Source organism: Podarcis cretensis (assembly GCF_951804945.1).
Source record: "Podarcis cretensis genome assembly, chromosome: 2".
NCBI lineage: Eukaryota > Metazoa > Chordata > Lepidosauria > Squamata > Lacertidae > Podarcis > Podarcis cretensis.
Window position 1 is genome coordinate 7,527,124 of NC_137171.1, and position 22,087 is coordinate 7,549,210.

Genomic DNA, 22,087 nt, shown 5'->3' on the forward strand with positions numbered 1-22,087 from the left:
CCATCTGAGGGTGGTGGTGATCTATCTACACCTCTGCCTGTACCTTTGCTGTAACAGAACAAAATCACCCTGGGACAGAATACACTTGTTTTAATAACTGAATCATCTGATGACATAGAATGCTGTTATGCTGTAAATCAAAGCAGGTCTCAGCTTGTTGATTGGCTGGATGTTAGACTGTCTGGGAGCTGCATGTAAGGTGCTCTGAGCTTCTAGGAATCAAAATAAGGATAACAGCACCACAAACCAATAAAGAGATAAACACACAAAGCATCATATGACATAGCATCACTATCTACAGATCCAGCCTGGGGTGGTGGACAGAGTGTGGGACCATGAAGACCTGGGTTTTGGTTCTTTATCATCTGTGAAACTCCCTGGGTGACCCTGAGTAAATAGTTGTCATCTCAGTCCTACCAAACCTTCCCCAACGTGGTGCCCTGCAGATGTTTTGACCAGTACTCCCACCAGCCCGAGAGAGCACACCCAATCTATCTGGCTGGGGCTGATAGGCATATTAGAGGGTGCCAGGTTTCAGAAGATTGCTCTAATATATCCCATATATATATCTCACAAATATATCTCACAAAGAGTTTATCTTGACACACACACACACACACATGCACCACTGAGTTCAGGGGAGGAAGGGTATCAATGCCATGAATGCACAAATAATAATGTAAAAGTTCATTAGATCACACAGGTGAACAAAGTGCAAACACCTACATCATGGTTGTGCCAGCAGTTTTATATATATGCAAAGAATGCAGGGCACACTTTGAATTACACAGGGTGATTGTATGTTATCAACTGATGCAGAAATACACCATTGGTTAGGCAGGGGTTAGATATGACCTCATTGCCTTAACACACACACACAATCTGGTCAATTTGGGATTTTAGAATTTATTCACATTCTTTGTCCAGTGGTGCTGAAGTTTTTTCATTCTTGAACCCTTTAACCCAACCTCAGCACTCTTCTTATGACCCATCCACTTCTGGCAGCAGAGGGATGACCTCAAACTCCAATCAGGAATTTAGGCTTAATTTAGGCAGCTATTCTAGCCGAGGTGGTGAAGGGATCTAGCTAAGAGGCTGGAATGTCTTCACTTGCAAGGATCTATCTATATATGAGATTTAGAGGCGACACGGGGCCTCCATTCATGCACCCAATATTTCTAAACAGATGCAGTGTCATAATGCAAAGGTGATCTGAATACAAATGAGAATGGTAGGCTCCTGTCTAGATTTCTGGAATCTCCTACACATGGATTTCTCAGTGCTGGGGTGTGTTTCTCTCCATCTTTCTGTCTGTAACAATTGGCAAAGAAATGCTAGGCCATGAGAAATGCCGTGGCCATCCTCTCTAAATCTGAAAAGACTTGCTTAGCTAGACTTATGAAAGCAGAAAGCATTCTTCTGTCACTCCCTCCTTCTCTCTGCCTCCTCTCCTTTCAAGCCCTGATCCACTCATGGGAAGAAGTCTTAATGTCATCCACATCCCAAGAAAGGGATGGAGAGACAGGTGAAGTCATTGGTGCATGGGAGCGCAGCATTAAAGTGGCGGCAAGAGGTATTATCCCAGATCTGAGGACATGTTTGCTCTTGTTAGTGGTTGGGACTAGAAATGCCATCACTGACTGAGCAGGAACACAGTGACCATTTATTCTGCTCCTCTTGCTATGCCGGAAATAGTGCTGAAACAAACAAACAAGAAAATGGGCAAAAGAACTGGAACTGAACCCTGCAACTTCAAATCAGCAAATTAAAACTCAAAACCGAGCAGAAGAGGATCAGAGTCTGGAACCACCCCCACCCCCCAAAACATCCTAGTGAGCATGAGGGCATGTGAAGAAGTTCTACCAATGAAGCTAAGTGAGATGGACATTGTAAGCTGCTCTGAGCTCTTCGGAGGAAAAGCGTCTAGTGGCTAGAAAGCAAATGAACAGATTGGCCCTAAATGTGTGCCGGGAGTTGAATTTGAGGCTTGCGCAACAATTGTCATGAAGAACACCAATAAATAAATAAATCAGCCATTCTGTAGATTTTCACAAACATTTGTGACCACCTTGATTAAGATCGTTTCTGAATTCCCAATTGCTTTGCTTCAGCAATTGAAACCACACACGCAAAAATGGCCCCCCTCCCCTTCACTCTAGTGCCCATTCTGGTCCTGCAACTCCAGGTTCAATTTACAGCTTGAAGGCAGTTGCCAGAGCAAGTACATTTACACCCCAGTTTGCTTTTTGAGTCACAAAAGTTTTAACAGCATCTATATGTATATATGTACAGGCTGCAGGAGCTCAACGAGGCCGGTGGGTAGACAGGGGCCCATCTGATGGAATGGAGCTTGCTAAAGGGCTAGAGAGGTTGGATAACTTTTTCCTCTCTCCTTTCTTTCTTGTTGTGCCATCCGATGTATATTCCTTTCTTTTTTTTAATAATAATAATAATAAATCAGACACAAGCCCGAGCAGCTTTGCCAAGCTCACTCTCGGCTAGACCCAAAGATCTGCAGGAAAAAGGAGAATATGTAGATGATGTCTAGGTAGATGTTGAGAGCCCCAAAGATGTATTCCTCTGGGCTCATAGCGTAGCGTCGGTTTCCCATCAGGAGCTGTGTGTCAAAGGCCAGGAACTGAGGAGAGAAAACCAAACACAGGCCAAGGTCAGTGCTGCCATTTTATACATGTCTGCTCAGCGCTGAGTCCCCCTAAGTTCAGTGAGACTTGCTCCAGGGGAAGCGAGTATAGGATTGCAGTATAGGATTGCTAAGTGTGCCGGTAACCTCTCTGGAGAAATCTGTCAAATCAGTTTCACTTGTTTTCTCTGTTACAATTCCAATTTGCCACATTTCCACGCCTGTTTACATTTAAATGAAAAAAGTCCTTAGCATTTTACTGTGCCCACATTTCCCCCTTAATACACGTTTATTTATTATTTTTGTATGTAACTCTTGCCCATTAAACATATTTGGGCAAGCAATTTCCCCTAAGATAAAGCATTTGGGGGAGGAATGGAGGGCTAAAAATATAACGACTCCTCCTACTAATACACACACTTTTATGTGCATATTCTCCTGATGTACACAATTCTGGGTTGGAGAATGGCAACATTTGAAGGCTGGTGGTGTTTTGGTTTGTATATTGATTTGGAAAGGGCAAATGAGTTGGCCCAGATGAAGATGGGGACTGAACTGAGTTTCATCCCATCCTTTCTGACCTTCAGAGCTTATGGTGATAACAGTATTGGCATGATACTTAAGCCACCTCCCTTGCTGCTGGTAGGTCAAGTCCACACCCATATCCAGCCTCAACCTCCTTCGCTCTGCTCCTCACCGGGAAAGCTAAGGCAGCTCCCATGGCTTGGATTAAGAGGGAGGATCCTTGCTGGGTGGGTGCCAGCCTGAATTGCCAGCCTGAGCCAGTGTAATCAAGATCTCGCTGCCCACATGCAACACCTCACTCTCCTGCCTTGTACAGAGGGGGAAAGAGATCCATAAACAGAACTGAAAATGTGCATGCTTCAATGCATTTCCACTATACCCATGTCCCTGTGGCTCTCTGAGCGAATGGAAACAGGAGAAAAGAACTAAAAGGCTCACAGTGGTCTACAGAATCCAGTAGATTTTCCCTGCATCCCACTATCTGCTTAAACAACCACCACCACGACCTACCAACACATAACTGTCAACCGTCCCTTATTTGGTGGGAAAGTCCCTTATCCCAGCGCCATGTCCCACTGCTGTCCCTTATTGATGATGTTCCCGGGTTTCAAAGGAAGCAGCTCCTCTCCCTCCCTCCCTGCTGGCCAGGGAGGAGGGAGGGTCCAACTGTGTTGCTTGGCTGCGTTGCTCACCCAATAAGGAGTTTAAGAATGACTGGGGGGTGGAGCTTGCATCAAATTGGCTGCTTTGCCTGGGGACTCGCCTTTGCTCAGCGCTTCCCAGCGGAGAGGTAAAGGTGGTTTTCCTTGCTGCATCCCCTTTGCTGTGCTGTGGGAACCACCGCTTGAGGCTTCGTTTGGCTGCTGGCTAGGCTTTCTGCCTTTGGCTCGGAGGGGCTCAGAAGTTGAACATACCTATGTTCTGAAAATCCTTTATTTTGGCTGCTGATCCCTTATTTTCGAGGCTGCTGCTCCCTTATTTTCAAATCTGTAAGTTGACAGCTATGTACCAACGTGGCCTACTGCATTCTTCCCAAAGGAGGAACACAAGGAACATCACGCAACCTTCCCCTATGCTACATGTTTGGTTTTTAATTCAAGGGTGGGGACAAATTTTGCATTTGTTCCCCCACCCGCTTTTGCTTCTGGCTTTTCCCACCTGTGGCCCCTGGAAAAGGGTGCTCAGAAGCAATGTGACCTTCAGCCCAAAATGTCTACTCTAATGTAAACAGCGCTTTGCGTCCCATTTTTTCTTGCGTCACAGAGCCCGGTTAAAATGCTTGCCAAGGACTGCAGTTCAGATTTGTGGTTTAGTTTCATGATAAATTGTGGGTTATCAAAGGTCCAAAGGGCAGTTGTTAGAAAGCTCCAGGAGAACAACCCTCTTTTGTTGGGAACCGGAATCTCCAGGCAGGTTTGTTCCACTAAGGTTAGCATGGTTACAGAAACACTGGCGGGATCACCTGGTTAGCCAAGGGCACTGGGCCATTCCCTTAGACTGGCCTATATCTTAACCTATATTCCCTACCAGTGGGCAAATACCTAAGTACAGGCTTCAAATATCCCAAAGTTAGTCAGTGAAGATGGCAAACTTCTCCAGAGGTTGGTGTTTGAAGGAACATGTTGGCATCCCTGAAAGCACACCTTTTTGATTAAAAGCAGGATGGGAGAAAACGTGTTCTCCCTAACAGAGAGCACGTGTTGTGGTGGGGGATACAAGCCACCCCATTGTTGCTGGGCGGATTTGCGAAGTGACCCAGGCAGTGAATTGGTTAATTTGGGTCGCTGGGGAGAATTCCTTGTTGCCAATTTTGAAGGAGGGGTCAGAGGTGTTAAATACTGGACGCCCAACTTTGGGCGTCCTCTCGGCTGCTTGCACCGGATCACTCGCCCACCCTCCCTGTATTGGGGGGGTTGTTCGCTTGACCTTGCTATACTTGTCATGGGGTCGTCTGCTTTGAGGCAGGGGCCTGGTTGGAATTTTGTCCATTTGGCTGATTGGCTGGGGCCATTTGGTTTTTGCCTACTGCATAGCAAATTGTCACAACTTGTAAGGTTGGCAGTTAGGCATTGGTTCAAATTGGTTGGTGGAGGGGTAAGTGCCTACCCCTCCAATGGTGGTGCGGAAAGGGAATTCCGTTAAAGGAATCCAGGGGCTTGCCATTCTTTTTGTCCTTGTCCCTGGCATCGGACTTGGGCCGTGCAAGCCACCAGGAGCATGAGGGTGAGAAGTGAGGGACTGAGGCCCAGCTTCATTTTCTCCCCAAAATTTGTTTCCCGCATTGGCTTTCGCTGGAATCCAGAAGTCAGTTCTGTCCCTGGGGCAAGGACAGATAGTCGGAACCAATGCCTAAGCAACCACTCACTTGGATGTATTTAAATAAAGTTGTGGCCAAAATCGTGCCAAAAACCCAAACCAAAATTGATGTGTGATGTGTGAATTATTGGGGAGTGGCTTAGGGACCTCGACAAACAACATTCAGCACTGCATTAGAAATAGGCATATCTGAGGCAATATTCTCCCTGATGTTGGAAAGGTAACATGGTGGCTGACTAAAAATGGTTTGGGGGAAGGCCTGATCTGGCCTGCAGGTTCAGCCACACAGAGTGACATCCAAAACCGACTTTTCCATGGTCAGGGAATAAGCCTTTCCGAGGTGTCAATGATAGGGAGGTTTAAGGAGAATACTACAGTGTACAGGGACCTTCTTCCTATATACTGAATTATTGTATGCACTGAGCTAAGCACCGGCTGAACTCTGCGTGCAGTTTGAGAAGGTGGCACACAGTTTCATTGATGAGACACATTTCTAACATGGGAAGAGACATGCAGCAATGTTCTGAGGATATACACTAAGACTTCATGCTGTAGCTCAGGCAAGAAGAACCACATGATTAGTTTTAACACACAGGTACATGCAGTTGCACCATTCAGTCTACCAAAGTTTAAAGGTGCTGACCTTTAAGACCCTAAACAGCCTCGACCCAGTATACCTGAAGGAGGGTCTCCACCCCCATCGTTCGGCCCGGACACTGAGGTCCAGCGCCAAGGGACCTTCTGGCGGTTCCCTCACTGCGAGAAGCGAAATTACAGGGAACCAGGCAGAGGACCTTCTTGGTAGTGGCGCCCGCCCTGTGGAACGCCCTCCATCAGATGTCAAAGAGATAAACAACTATATGACATTTAGAAGACATCTGAAGGTAGCACTGTTTAGGGAAGTTTTAATGACTGATGTTTTAATGTATTTTTAATCTTTTGTTGGAAGCCTCCCAGAGTGGCTGGGGAAACCCAGCCAGATGGGCAGGGTAGAAATAATAAATTATTATTATTATTATTATTATTATTATTATTATTATTATTACGTTGCTGTGAGATACATATGCCTGCGGCAAAGAAGGGAGGCAAGACGAGGAGCTGCTGGTGACGGTGGCAGAGGTAAGAAGCCATGCTCTGCTGCAGCTCTGGTAGTGGGGAGGCTCCAAATGGTGGTTGGCCAATTGGTGCCAAAGAAGGACAGAACTTTTTTTATGTACGCTACAACAGCAGCAAGAATACTGATTGCAAAATACTGGAAGACACAAGATTTACCCACTCTGGAAGAATGGCAGATGAAGATGATGGACTATATGGGACTGGCAGAAATGACCGGCAGAATCCGAGACCAGGGAAAAGAGTCGGCGGAAGAAGATTGGAAGAAATTTAAAGTCTACTTACAGAAATACTGTAAAATTAATGAATGCTAGAATGATGTTGGATAGAAATTAAGTGGTTTCCAGCTGTAATGTTTAAGAGATATGAAAAAAAGGCTTAGAAATAAGTAATAACTAATGGTGAGGATTTGCTGAACTAACATTATGAATTAGAATACAAGAATGGAAGGTATGAGGAGGTCTGGAAAATAAGTTAAAAGAAAATAAGTAATGAAAACGCTATCTGTTTTTAATCATTTTTGTATTTTTGTATTTTTGTTGTTTTTTTCTGATTTGTTTTACATTGTATTATTTTTTTGAAAACTTTAATAAATATTCTATAAAAAAAAAATGGTGGTGGGCTTGGCAGGATCAGTGATGAGCCTTTCCAAGCCCCTGTGCCCTCAATATATGCCCAGCCTCACCAGCTTCAGATGCAGGCGCTGGTGCCCTTGTGCACCAGGCCAAATGTCCCTACTTGCTAGCATCTCTTTGAGTTTCCCCTCACTGATGGATGGCTGTCGCCTCTTACCAACTTCCACCATACAGTTAGAGCCTGGCTACATTCACATATGTTGTATACATTCTCATGCGTGCGCATATATATATATATAGCACAGGCGTCAGACTCTGAGACTCCTGCAGCTCCCTGGGAGACTGGCGGAAAAGGCTGCAGGGAATGCTATGCAAGCCCAAGGGGTTGTAGGCCGAGCCCACTGCTTATCTCTGCTTCTTAACTTATATAGTGGCCAATTGCCCCCCTCAAGCCCTGAGGACAATTAGCTGTGAAAAGGGAGAGAGCAAAGATAGCAAGAGATAGATAAACAACACTCTCAGCTGATGCAATCCTTTTTTTAAAAAAAAAAGTATATTCAGGGAAACTGTGCAAAAAATGTGTCTAATAATGAAAGTAACATACAAACCGAAGATTGGAAATATGAAAAAAGTCCCCAGAAAAAGCAAAATTGACAGATTTATCTGCCCCTATCTTTTCACCCCTGCACTCTGATGGTGAGGCAGCAATAGCAAGGTAAGTTTAAAGTACATACACAGCACCTAGCACCCCTCCCAAAGACTCCCGGGAACTGTAGTTTGTTAAGGGGGTTAGAGATTGCAGCTCTTTGGGAGTAAATTTCAGTTCCCATGATGCTTTGAGGGGAAATCATCTGCATTAAATCTATGCTGTGTCCACAGCCAAGGTCTCTAAGGGGATAGCTTGGTTTTCCCATTCTGAACTGAGACAAGTGGGTGTGTTGCTCATCATAACTGAGACCAAATCCTGAACAGTGTAGACTTGGATTGCAGATTGGATTGTATAAAGCACAGATTCGTGAAATACAAGGAGAGACTCAGCTTGTGTATTTGAAGGAGTGGGATTAGGGGAGCCTTCTTCTCCCACAAAATCAAAGGAAGCAAAGGAAGGAGCAAAGGCTTAAAATGGACCTGGGCTGGTGGTGGTTCTGTATAAAACAATAAGAGTCTTTAGGAGACCAAAAAATAAATAAATGACCCAATGCCTTTTGGTTGATGACAACCTTCTTCTATGGCACAGCAAGAGAAACTGAACACATTGGACCTTTAATTGTTTTATATGGACTCAATTGGTGGTGGTGGTTTTAAAAGATGCACTTTCTCCCCAGTGTCATTCCCCCACATCTTTTGCATCTTCTGCATGGCTACAAGTGAAAAGCACAGCTGATATTTTAACCTCTGTGAATTCTCACATCTGGTTGCAGTGAGTCGAGGAAAGAATTGTCTTGAGCTCAGCTTACTTACCATTGTAAATACAATTGCACCCAGCACAGCATAAATGGCCTGGAGCCACGGCACCTACATGGAAAGAGGCAAGAGAGATTGGTCAGCCTCATAAGACAGAAGGATGTAAACAATGCTATCCACGTGGGAGGATGAATGGCTGGATGTTTGTGCATAGTAAGATGCTCTACTGGGTTCCATTTCCAGCCTTTCCTGAAGATGCCAGGTATTGAAACCTGAGAACTGTTAGAATTCCTGCTCCGTGATTGCAGTCATGGGATTGTTGTCTTTCACATGACGGGTGTATCTTTTGACTTCACAGAGTGGGAAGTGACTGAGACAGGATGTTTGTGTTACTGTGTTCCGTGAAGTGGGACTATTGTCCTTTGTTTTTTCTCTTTGCTGTCTGATGCTAGAGAGGGAGGGAGCCATGTTGCAGTGCTCCGTGTGTGTTTATATGTAAATAAAGTAGATTAGCCAAAATGCTGAGTTGCTGAGGTCTGTTACGCGAACTGCGAAGACTCTGCAGATCCCTAAGTGTGCTGATGTCTGTTGGCATCGGTCGCTGTGATGTTCGGGCTGAAGAAAGCTTTTGAAGCTCCCGAACGATCGACCAGGAGGGAGAGAACATGCCAGTTGGGCATGTGTCTCTGCCAGGGTCCTACTCGAGTGTAGGACAAGCTCCTGCCTTGTAATGACTGAAACCATCAATTTTGATTGCACTGGCTGGCAGCAGCTCTATTGGGTTCCATTTCCAGCCTTCCCTAGAGACACCAGGTCTTGAACCAGAGATCTTCTACATGGGTATCAGATGTTCTAACCACTGAGCTATGGCCCTTCTCTTAGCAGAGGTTCAAGGTACAGGTTGGCTCCAAGTAAAATAGTAACAACAACAATAATAAGAGACACCTCCAGAAAGAAGATGGAAAATGAACCAACAAGGTGTAAGGAAGAGAAATTACTTTTGCATTGTTCTCATTTCATTAAACAGGCTCCCAAGCACAGGCTGGGACCAAACATCACTTGATAATGGCATGAAGGGTGTTGGATGATAACTGGAAGCTGAATAAAGCTCTCTTTTTTGGCAGGGACTCCTGTAGTGTGTCAGCAACAGAATCGTAACCATGTCTACTCTGAAGTAAGTCCTACTGAATCCAATGGGACTTAGTCCCAAGAAATGAGGGTTAGGACTGCAGTCTGTGGGGGACGGACGGACGGACAGACAGACAGAAACAGTTAACTTGAACTACATAGAAGCATTATTCTCTACTCCCTGTTAATATTTAAGATAAATGTATGACAGGAATGTGTTATACATTTCCTACCCAGCTTGATAATATCAAGAATGTTCTGTCAATATGAGGATTTCTCCTTGCACAAAACAGAACATTCCCTCCATTCTACCCCACCTCAAAAAAAACAAACAAACCTGTTCTGGGGTTTCCCCTAATCATCTGGAGCAGATTTGGGTAGGGTTGCCATACGTCTGGATTTTCCCGGGGTTCCAACAGCAAAATTAGTGTCCAGGGGAAAATTCAAAAAAAATCAGCAAAATATCCAGGTTTTTGCCAACAGAACCAGGAAGTGTGTGTGTTTGAGTAGTAACAATGACTGCCCCACCCCCACCCCCCAAAAAAGATTTCTACTTTTTGAAATATAGCAATCATAGATTTGGGGATGGTGTGGGGTACATGCAGGGGAAAAAGAAGTGGAAAAATTCCATTGTACTAATGTCAATCCTTGTACAAGCACAGCTATTTAGTTGAATAAAGGTAAAGGACCCCTGGATGGTTAAGTCCAGTCAAAGGCGACTATGGGGTTGTGGTGCTCATCTCGCTTTCAGGCCAAGGGAGCCAGCGTTTGTCCACAGACAGCTTTCCCAGTCATGTGGCCAGCAGGACTAACCGCTTCTGCTGCAATGGAACACCGTGACGGAAACCAGAGCGCATGGAAACGTCGTTTACCCTCGTGCTGCAGCGGTACCTATTTATCTACTTGCACTGGTGTGCTTTCGAACTGCTAGGTGGGCAGGAGCTGGGACAGAGCAACAGGAGCTCACCCCATCATGGGGATTCGAACCTCTGAACTTTCAATTTGCAAGCCCAAGAGGCTCAGTGGTTTACACCACAGCGCCACACTTTGAATATCACCTGGGGAAGATGATGGAAACACGTATTCACCTGGGTCAGGTTTTAGATAACCATCCAACACTATGCCAAATTAAAATAGCAACATCAAAGCAAGGCCATGACGGACCTGTTTGGTGTTTGCCATGGAGAAGTACATAGTGTCACATAGAACCTGCTTCAGGGATGAGAAATCTGGGGCTCTCTATTGCAAAGCACAACATTCTCACACGCGTTGACGTTCGGCTTATTCAGGCCTGAATCATGGAAGGGTGTGAATCAAAGGACTGATTGTTCTTTTAAGGCAAGATAATCAGGTACTCAGTATGGTTCCAGCCACTTGAGGTCATGGAAAGCCCAGCCCACCCTGGAAATCAAGCAAACAAGCCAAGTCCGCAGTGATTAATGGGGGCTTCAAAACCCAGGATAACACTCCTTCTTTTGTCCATATCTAGCAGGCTCTCATGATAACTGCAGAATGAAAACTCCCTGATGGAGAATGATTGAGAGATTCTGGCATCTTTGCCCTCTTTCCCATTTCTCCATTTCTCCTCCTCCCTGTCATAATCAGTCTTTGCTTCGTGAGCAACTGCTGGTCAGGAACAGTAAACACAAGCCGGTGCCAAACCTTGCAGTTGTGTGTGTGTGTGTCAGAGAGGGGAGGGGAGAGTGGGAATGGAGACCACAGTGCCACAATAGAAATGGAGATAAGGATTAGGAAATTAGCAGGAGGGAACGTGTTTGTTTGGAAAAGAAAGGTGAGGGCAAAAATGAAGACTTTTGAGCCAGTCTAGCTTAGTGGTCTTGCAGGTAGGATTCCATAGGCTGCAAAAGGAAAGGGGAATGCCCAGAGCCACCTCAGTCACAATTTTGCCTAAGAATAGAGATGGATAAATCTGTCGATTTTTGTTTTTCTTAGTTTCTCATTTTCCCAGTCTTAGGTTCAGCTATTCAATGCCTGCATCAGTTTCGGGGGGGGGGGGAGAGTGTTTTTTAAAATTGTCTGCATGGAAATTCATATGCATTCTTATTCACAATTTTGCCTTATATAATGCACCTTCATGCAATATTTTCTCATATGGCCCATGCTATCTTGGGGAAGCGGTGAATACCATTTGGTTTTTCCATCCCATGTGCAGATGGAGGAGAAATTCTTTTTGGTTTGCATTTTAAAGCAGACCTACCTAATTTGCACTTCCCCAAATTCAAAACTGACACCTCTTTAATCTGGAACCCCAAAAATGTGTACATTAGTGTGCATAAAACACACTAAGTACTGAAAACAACATGTTAAAAATGCACTAAAGTAGTGACAATGGCTAGGAAAAACATGTGAATTAGGCAAAATTGCATACAAAAATGTGCATGCTAGGAAACGTTTAGGCTAGAATGCCAATGAATTTCCACGATTTCCTCTTCTTTTTCATTGCACACTGATGCAGAAATGTGGAGAACTGAACTTAACATTGGAAAAATGAGAAGCAGAGAGAAACCAAAAAGGACAGATTCACCTATCCCTTTTCACTTTCTTGAAACAGGCCCATGCAACTTTCTCCTGTTTTTGCTTTGTAGTTTAGGTTCTGAAGGTTGGGCAGCAGAGAACTGGTAGCAAGCAGAGGGTTGACTTAAAAGCCCATTTGACTCCTGTCCCAATGCTGCGATTCCGTGTAGATTAAGCTTTAAACCAGGGGTAACCAACATGGTGTTCGCCAGAAGATATTGGGCTATAATTTCCATCAGTCCCAGCTAGCATGGCCAGTGGTCAGGGATGATGGGAGTTCTAGTACAGCAACATCTGGGTGGGTACCGTGTTGACTACTCCTGCTTTCAGCAATTTTGAGTGCTCTGAATCTCACTGTCCCAGTGAAATGACACATTCCCATGTGCGTATATTTTTGCTGGTAGAAGCAAGATGAGACTTACATATTTGAAAGGAAGCAGAATGGCCAGGATGATCCCACTAAAAAACAGCACCATCAGCATCACGAACAGCACACCCTGGCAGGAGGTGAAATCATACTGTGGGAGGAAAGAAAAAGGTTATCACTATATCTGTGTGCCACAAATGAGTATATTCAAGGGCACCCAACGAATGGCACGAGGTACTCACATAACCAAACATATACAGCCTTTGCCAGGCAATTGCTACTGAATCTTGTATGCAGATGGACGCTCATCCTTCTCAAGTTATATCTCATGCCTTGAGATCCCTTCACTTACACTGTCTTAGACTTAGACAAGCTCTCCATCACATCTAGCTTTTTGACTATATGAGCCGCAATATCCACCTCGGCATGTGTTGGGGAGCTTTCAAGAGATTTCAGGAAGCCTCGTCCCAATACAATCCAAACTCAGACCCTTCCAAATTAGAAAATAATGTATCTCATATTGGTGTTTGCCCCAGTCACTTCAGTTTATAGAAAATTCAGAGTTTCAATGGGCTGTTCGTGTTTTATGGAGATTGATTGATTGATTGACTGATTTAAGTTGCATACTGCCCTATACTCATAGATCTCAGGGCGGTTCACAGCATAAAATTCTGTTCTTCAACCATTAAGATTCCCAGAGTGACTTGCAGATTACGAATGAAAAAAGGCAGTCCTCAGTAATGTCTAAAAAGGCTTAACGCAATAGAAAAATGGATTGAAAGGAAGGAAAATATAAGCAAACTCGGAGGCTGAAGGTGCCCCAAAACCACCTCAGCTCCCTTTTTAAACATTTCATTTTGCTGCATCTTGCTGGTGGTGGCCCTCTCCTCAGTAGAAATGGCAATGGTGCTCATTCCAGTGACAGGTAGCTGCCATTTTTTATATCCAGATGTCTCCTTGAACAATACTATGTTAACATGTGGTGTTATTCTAGGAATACATCTGAGGTGGGGAATGAAAGCTACCTGCTCCTGGCTCTGGACTTACTAATTGTAACTGTAGCTTATTTTTGCCGTGTTTTGCCCCCACCCACCTGAAAATTGCCAGAATGATCCTCCCAACTTCTCCTTCACCTGTAAACGGAGTGACAAAATTTAGGATGCCCAACCCTACTAAGACACATTCACTCACCTTGGTTTGGAAGCTGAATAAGGTGACAGAGAGGCATACGAGAGCTGTTATCCCCAGGCACAGAAGGACTGACTTGGTGTTGTAGTAGCTGCAAAATGAAAAATGGAATGGAATGGTTTTAGAGATCCAAACTAAGAGATCCGCTTTCGGAAAGGACATGTGCTATAGTTCTCAGAAGCCTGGGACACATTTGGTTTAGAAACTAACTCGAAACTTTGGATTCTGATAAAGTCATTAATTAGGAAGAGGGAATCCAACTTGTATATGTTGCTCAGGAGCACAAGGAACAGATGTTGTCAAAATATCTGAATTCTCCGCATTCTGAGGAATAAGGCCTCATAATGATACCTCATAATGATGTCAGAATTCCTGATCCATGATTGCAGTCATGGGGTTTTTGTCTATCACATGATGGTGTGTGTTTTGACTCCACAGAGTAGAAAGTGATGGAGACAATATGTTTGTGTTACTGCGTTCTGTGAAGTGGGACTATTGTCCCTTGTTTTTTCTCTTTGCTGTCTGATGCTAGAGAGAGAGGGAGCCATGTTGCAGTGCTCCGTGTGTATTTACATGTAAATAAAGTAGATTAGCCAAAATGCTGAGTTGCTGAGGTCTGTTACGCAAGCTGCGAAGACTCTGCGGATCTCTAAGTGTGCCGATGTCTGTTGGCATCGGTCGCTGTGATGTTCGGGCTGAAGAAAGCTTTTGAAGCTCCCGAACGATCGACCAGGAGAGAGAAAACATGCCAGTCAGGCATGTGTTGCTACCAGGGTCCTACTCGAGTGTAGGATGAGCTCCTGACAACCTCTACATATGCAATTATGAGGCTACCTTATACTAAGTCAGACAATTGGTCCATCTAAACCTGCCTTGTACATGGCAGCCAGTGGTGCTTATTCAAGGACTTGGGTCTTCCCCAGATCTGGCACCCAAGCTTTTCTAACTGGAGAGGTCAAGAAGGGATCCTAGCATCCCTCTGCATGCAAAGGCAGGTGCTATGTCACTGAGCCACAGTTGCTGACCTCAGAGGAATCTCATTGGACAGGGACTCTGAGAACCACATGCTGGAAATAACATAACAGGGATGCCCAACATCACCTTCCCACCTGCCTTGTGAACTTTCCAAAGACACAGATATAATTAATGATAATAAAGTTGGTCATGGCTGGAGAAATGGAGCTGAGCTAAGTGAATCTTTAGCCTGCACCCAGCAAAGCAATTGCTTCCAAAGGTATTTCCCCATCTTCAAATGTGGTGATAAAAACTAAGAAGAATGCACCTATTGAAATCTAATCCTAAACACGACTACTCAGAAGAAGAAAGTCCTATTTAATTCAGTGCTTACTCCGAGGTAATTGGGGTTAGGACTGCAGCCTTAATCAAGAACAGCCAAAATTGGCATACTAGGCTTTTGTTTAGTATTTACAACAGCAGAATATCTTGCTGCAATGTGTTGATTGCTCTACTAGATACTGTGACCAACTAATGCCTTTGTTTTGTCCTTCCAGTACCACTGACAGGCCATCAGACAAAAATAAAACAATGAAAATTCATGATGCACCTCTGCATGAGATTGTTACAGCATGGTGGCAGAGAATGACAAATGTACATGACTTGGGCCACAAGTAGAGATGGAGGGGGGAAATGATTCAGTTCATGCTTGAAGCTGAATCTATCAAATCTGCATTACCCAAAACAATATGAGAACCTCAAGCAGCAAAATGGAACGTGCCAACTTTGGGATAGAGAGGGGTGTGTGTAAATAAGCATGCTCTGACTTTCTAATGAAACATCAGAGGGTGAGGCCAAAGAATGAAATCTCCCACATAGAAGAAATATGGCAAGTATGCAGTCTCTTCTTGTGACCAACCTACCTGGAGAGCATCCCAGTCAGATAGGCCATGGAAAGAGTCTGTGGAAGGAAAGACACTTAGTTAACTTCAGAAGCTGGAGCTGAGTGTTAGGGAAAGAGGCGCAACCAGATGTCACCAGAAGCGCATGCTCTTTGTCCTTTCTGAAGACAAACTCAAAGAACCTGTGACCCACCAAGCAATAATAGTACATAAAGGATGGATTTACATTGGGTAGTTTCTTCCTCTGTGGTGTCACAAACAGGCCAAAAGCCAAAGAGAACTATTCATTTAATAGTTGCATTGCAGGGGGAATTTCAGATGGTGCAATTTTTTCCTCACCCCTGCATGGCAAGCTGTGCTGCCAAAATCCTTCAATCTATTCAACTCTTGAAGGTGCAGGACCCCCCAGCCTTCTTTGCTGCTGGGCACTCTAACTAAGGCACTGTTTTACCCCAAAAAAATTACAGTACCCTTTGTCTACACCAGGGGTTGTCATCCTGGTCCCTACTGCCCACTAGTGGGTGTTTCAGGATTCTAGGTGGGCAGTGGGGGGTTCTACGGTACAAGCTGAATCCTCCTTCCATCGAGCACTGGTGGGCAGTAAGGAAATTTCACCATCAAGAAAGATGCATTAGTGGGTGGTAGGTATAAAAAGGTTGACTACCCCTGGTCTACACCTTTCTGATTTGGGGGCTTCCTGGTATTGTTGGACTCCAACTCCCAGCAGCCCAGAAAGCACGGTCAATGGTCAGGGATGATGGGATTTGTGCTTAATCATCCAAAGATATTGCTGGACTACAGCTCCCATCATTCCTGACCATTGGTGGGGGCCGATGGGAGTTGGGAGTCCAAAACATTTGGAGGGTTCCAGGTTGGCCAAGGCTGCTTCACAGAGTCAATGGTTTCAGACTTTGGCTTTCAGCCACTGGAAATGGACAGACAACTTTAAGAACGTGACGTGAGAACATAGGAAGAGTCTTGCAGGATCAGGCCAATGGTGTATCATCATCGTGTTCTCACAGTGGCCAGCCAGATGCCTGTGGAAAACCTTCAAGCAGGAATCAAGCACAAGAACATTTCCCCTCCATTGGGTTTCCAGCAACTGGCAATCAGAGGCGTAATATGGAGGCAGATCACAGCCATCATGGCTAATAGCTCCATGAATTTGTCCAATCCTCTTTTAAAGCCATTTGTGTTGGTGTCTATCACTGCCTCCTGTGGGATTGTGTTCCATAGTTTAACTATGTGCTGCATCAATAAACACTTTCCTTTTCTGCCCTTATTCTTCCTTTGGCTTCCTGTTGAACATGCGGTCCGATGCTCCTGTAAAATCCCCCTTAAAGGTAAAGGTAAAGGGACCCCTGACCATTAGGTCCAGTCGTGGACGACTCTGGGGTTGCGGCCGAGGGAGCCAGCGTACAGCTTCTGGGTCATGTGGCCAGCATGACTAAGCCGCTTCTGGCGAACCAGAGCAACACACAGAAACGCCGTTTACCTTCCCGCCGGAGTGGTACCTATTTATCTACTTGCACTTTGACATGCTTTCGAACTGCTAGGTTGGCAGGAGCAGGGACCGAGCAACGGGAGCTCACCCCGTCGTGGGGATTCGAATCACTGACCTTCTGATCGGCAAGTTCTAGGCTCTGTGGTGGTGGATTACAGGAAAAAAAAGGCGGACATTCAGCCCTTGTATATCAAAGGGGAACGGGTGGAGAGGGTGGCGGAATTCAGGTTTTTGGGAGTGACTATCGATCAGGGCATGACTTGGAGCGCAAATACCACTGCTCTGGTGAAGAAGGCCCAGCAGAGAATTTATTTCCTCAGACTTTTAAAGAAGAACAATCTGAGTGAGAGACTGCTGGTGTCCTTCTACCGAGGCTCCATAGAGAGCATTCTCACATACTGTATTTGTGCCTGGTTCTCCAGTTGTACAGCTAGGAAGAGGAAGGTGCTCCAGAAGGTCATAACCACAGCCCAAAGGATTATTGGTCATCCTCTCCCATCTTTGGAAGAACTGTACGGTTCCCGTTGTCTTAGGAAAGCAAACAACATCCTGCAGGATGCATCTCACCCGGGATACAGTCTGTTTGCACTACTGCCTTCTGGCAGGAGATATAGAAACATCAAGTCAAGGACAAATAGACTGAAAAATAGTTTCTATCCAAGAGCTGTGGCCTTTTTAAATGCTGTAACTCGATAGTGTGACCTGGGAGTTTGATGGGTGTGGGTGTGGGTGTGGCTGGAATGTGGTTTGTTTGGTTGTTGTTGTTGTTTTGCTTTTGTTGTTTTTAAGGGATGGCATCCAATTTCGTTGCACTTGTGCAATGTTGCACTTGTGTAATGACAATAAAGAATCTATCTATCTATTTAACCCACAGCGCCACCCGCATCCCTAAAATTCCCCCTTAGCTTAGCACAAATCACAGCCCCAGGTAGACTACTTACAAAGATGCTCAGGAGGATCAGGTTCCATGGGAAGTACCTCCTGTGGGTTAAGTGAAAGGGAGCCAAGAAAACACTGTCGTTACTCAAAGAGCATAACCACTAGAAGGAAAATTGCACAACATCATCTTGCATAATCAGATAATTAAAGCAGGGCGGATAGAGCAGCAGGGCAATAACATGCGTACAATTCTGCTGGGTAACTATCGCTCAAGAGATGCTCTGGAGCACAAATGCTTCTCTTGCTGATTCAACTTAACTAAGGGTTATGCCACCTATTCAGATGTGCCTTTTCAACAGTGGCTTGCAAGGTGTGGTTTATATCAAGCAAGCATTTCTTGGCATGGGAATGAACAATGTCACTCCTTTGCTGCTGCGAGTATAAAAAGGTAAAGGACCCCTGACAGTTAAGTCCAGTCGCAGACGACTCTGGGGTTGTGGCACTCATCTTGCTTTACTGGCTGAGGGAGCCGGCGTACAGCTTCCTGGTCATGTGGACAGCATGACTAAGCCGCTTCTGGCGAACCAGAGCAGTGCATGGAAATGCCGTTTCCCTTCCCACTGGAGCGGTACCTATTTATCTACTTGCACTTTGACGTGCTTTCGAACTGCTAGGTAGGCAGAAGCAGGGACCGAACAACGGAGGCTCACCCCATCGTGGGGTTTGAACCGCCGACCTTCTGATTGGCAAGCCCTAGGCTCTGTGGTTTAGACCACAGCGCCACCCACGTCCCTTGTGAGTATAGTATCTGCTAAAAGGGCACAGAAGCTAGGATCTGAATGGAAAGAGGGATTTGGAGGGAATAATACCCAAGGACATCAATATACTGAAAAGCATTGGCATGTTCAGTGGAGGAAATCAGATCTTCCTCCCTTCCTCTTCTTTCCAATGCATAACTATAGCAGAGCATTTTCCTCACTGTGGCATGCCTCATTCAGAAAAGAAGGTCTGTTCTCTCTGTGCAAAACCAGAATCCAGGCCAGTGATGCCTAGTTCACTACATGCACCACAAGGCAAACTGATGAGCCATTATCTCTGACTTGCATCAGCACCACCCACCCCTGCCAGGGAAGAAGGCATGAGTGAAGATCTACACCAGAGTGACAGCTAGAAGACCAGCTAATAATAATAATAATAATAATAATTTATTATTTATACCCCGCCCATCTGGCTGGGTTTCCCCAGCCACTCTGGGTGGCTTCCAAAGAAGTATTAAAATACTGTGGTCTGTTAAACATTAAAAGCTTCCCTAAACAGGGCTGCCTTCAGATGTCTTCTAAAAGCTTGTACTGATATGAGAATATCCAAACTTCCAAGGTGACGCAGATCTCTCCCACAAACAAGACAAAAAGGGAGATGCACAGAGAACCCAAATCCCCTTTCTCTATCAAATGCACTAAAAGTAGAGTTTTACCTGGGTCCAGAGCAGCAAGCCAGGATCAAGTAGGTAATAAAGAAGACGGCACTGCAATGAGAGGGGTGGGGAGGAAGAGAGAGAGAGAGAGAGAGAGAGAGAGAGAGAGAGAGAGAGAGAGAGATGAACCAAGTGGGGTGGGATTGCAGATTCCCCATTAAGGGCATCTGGTTGGCCACTGTGAGAACAGGATACTTGACAAGATGGGTCACTGGCCTGATCCAGCAGGCTCTTCTTATGTTAGCTTTCCTGGTCTTACCTGGAGATACCAGGGTATTGAACTTGGGACCATTTGTTCTACCACTGAGCTATGGCCCTTCTTGATGTTTGGTTAATGCAGGGATAGGGAACCCTTGCAGATGTTGGACTACAACTGCCTCCCACCCCTGACCATTAGGCCATGCTGCCTGGGGTTGATGGGAGTTGCAGTCCAACAACATCTGGAGAACCACAGGCTCCCCATCTGTGGTCTAATAGGGAGAAAGAAGAGGATCTGTGACTTACTTGGCACTTTAGCTCAAGCCTCTCAAGTTCCACCTTGAACCCCAGCCTACATCCCAGAGGGCTAAGGGCTACAACAGAAACAGAAAACACCCTTCATAATGGGATGGGGGGGGGAGGGAATGGTCCACACAATCAACCAGTTCAACCTGGTGGAGAATTATTAGTGACTCCAGACAACTGATTGAATAGGGAACAGGAGGTCAACCTTCAGAGAGTCTGTGCGAGAGGAAAACTTCTCCAAGTATTTTTCCACTATGTGAAGGGCTGTAGAGTGTAACCCTAAACTGTTTGCCGTACTGTCACCTTCTGCCTGGTGGGGAGATGGCTTGTGACTGAGAAGACAGGTTCCACTTATATTTGCAACAGTGAGGCTGAGGCATGTGGTCAGGCTGGGAAATAAAAACAGCCATGGGGAGGGGGTGGAAGTACTTGCAGTTGCCATGCCCCACGCCTTAAATCTGATTCTTTTAAAATGAAAACGTATTTTATTTATTTTGCAAACCTAAGCAGATTTGCATAGCAACAACGAATAAAACTCCCTCCAACCCTCCACTCCCAGAGGGCAGATTTGCACCTAGGTAAGATACACAGCCCTCCCCCCAGAGCTTTTCTTCGGTGTTTTCCAACTACCCATCCTTGGTTATACCTTGCCTGTTGCTTCTCTAGTCCTGTGCCAAGAAAAGCCAGGCTGGCATTAACTGCGCACACCTGCACAGTGACAAAGCTACCTGCTTTGGCACTGGGAGGGGCATACATCTGGGGGCATGGCTGGTGTGCATCCCAGAGAGCATGGCACGCATCCCAGGGGGCGTGGCACGTATTGGGGGTGTGCGCAGCAAGTGCCGAGCATCCCAGGGTGCTTGGCAAGCACTGAGTGCCCCAGGCATGGGGGCAGCCACGGCCGTGATGTCACACACCCCCGGAAGGCACCCGGGGTGGACCACCACCCTGCCCCCACCTTCGTCCGCCAATGCACCTGCACCATCTCCCTTACTTTGTCTCACTGATCCTGCATTTCTCTGCTATTTTGCATTGTTTGCTGATCATGGAGAGGGGGGAGGGAATGATGAACCCCTCTGCCTTCTGAGGTTTCAATAAACCATTGTTTATTGTAGGTCCAACCCAGCAGGTCAGGGGTCTGCTTCTAGGTCCGCTGTCTCCCAACTCTTTCCTCCCAGGGACTCAGTCGTAGAGGAAAAGATCTCTAGGGTCCTCCTCTCCCTGTACTCTTTCCCACTGCACACTAAGGGGGTTCCTTCCTCCTCATCTCCAGTGCTCCACTAAAATGGGATGGGGCTTAATGAAAGCTCCACCCCTGACTGCCCATTTTTGGCCAAAAAGGACTGACAGTGTTTGCCTATTTCTTTTTCCTCTTTATTTTATTTTCCCAAAGACCTCCTAAAACACTGCCATACAGGTTGTTGTTGTTTAGTCATTTAGTCGTGTCCGACTCTTCGTGACCCCATGGACCAGAGCACGCCAGGCACTCCTGTCTTCCACTGCCTCCCGCAGTTTGGTCAGACTCATGCTGGTAGCTTCGAGAACACTATCCAGCCATCTCGTCCTCTGTCGTCCCCTTCTCCTTGTGTCCTCCATCTTTCCCAACATCAGGGTCTTTTCCAGGGAGTCTTCTCTTCTCATGAGGTGGCCAAAGTATTGGAGCCTCAGCTTCACAATCTGTCCTTCCAGTGAGAACTCAGCTGATTTCCTTAAGAATGGATAGGTTTGATCTTCTTGCAGTCCATGGGACTCTCAAGAGTCTCCTCCAGCACCATAATTCAAAAGCATCAATTCTTGGGTGATCAGCCTTCTTTATGGTCCAGCTCTCACTTCCATACATGACTACTGGGAAAACCATAGCTTTTACTATACGAACCTTTGTTGGCAAGGTGATTTCTCTACTTTTTAAGATGCTGTCTAGGTTTGTCATTGCTTTCCTCCCAAGAAGCAGGCGTCTCTTAATTTCGTGGCTGCTGTCACCATCTGCAGTGATCATGGAGCCCAAGATAGTAAAATCTCTCACTGCCTCCATTTCTTCCCCTTTTATTTGCCAGGAGGTGATGGGACCAGTGGCCATG

At 45.6% G+C, this 22,087-nt stretch overlaps 1 protein-coding gene across 1 annotated transcript in view; it reads right to left on the bottom strand.

Moving 5' to 3' along the window:
- Positions 1–672: 672 nt before the first annotated feature.
- The window catches only part of FAIM2 (Fas apoptotic inhibitory molecule 2), a 41,840-nt gene continuing 20,425 nt past the window's right edge, over positions 673–22,087 (bottom strand). The window contains exons 6-12 of the mRNA XM_079966887.1: positions 19,506–19,556; positions 18,094–18,133; positions 15,670–15,707; positions 13,796–13,883; positions 12,660–12,755; positions 8,632–8,685; positions 673–2,638 (exon numbers count right to left, since the gene is read on the bottom strand). Of these exons, the coding sequence (XP_079823013.1) occupies positions 2,489–2,638; positions 8,632–8,685; positions 12,660–12,755; positions 13,796–13,883; positions 15,670–15,707; positions 18,094–18,133; positions 19,506–19,556 (517 nt within the window). The 3' untranslated portion in view covers positions 673–2,488. The remainder of the gene's footprint in view (positions 2,639–8,631; positions 8,686–12,659; positions 12,756–13,795; positions 13,884–15,669; positions 15,708–18,093; positions 18,134–19,505; positions 19,557–22,087) is intronic.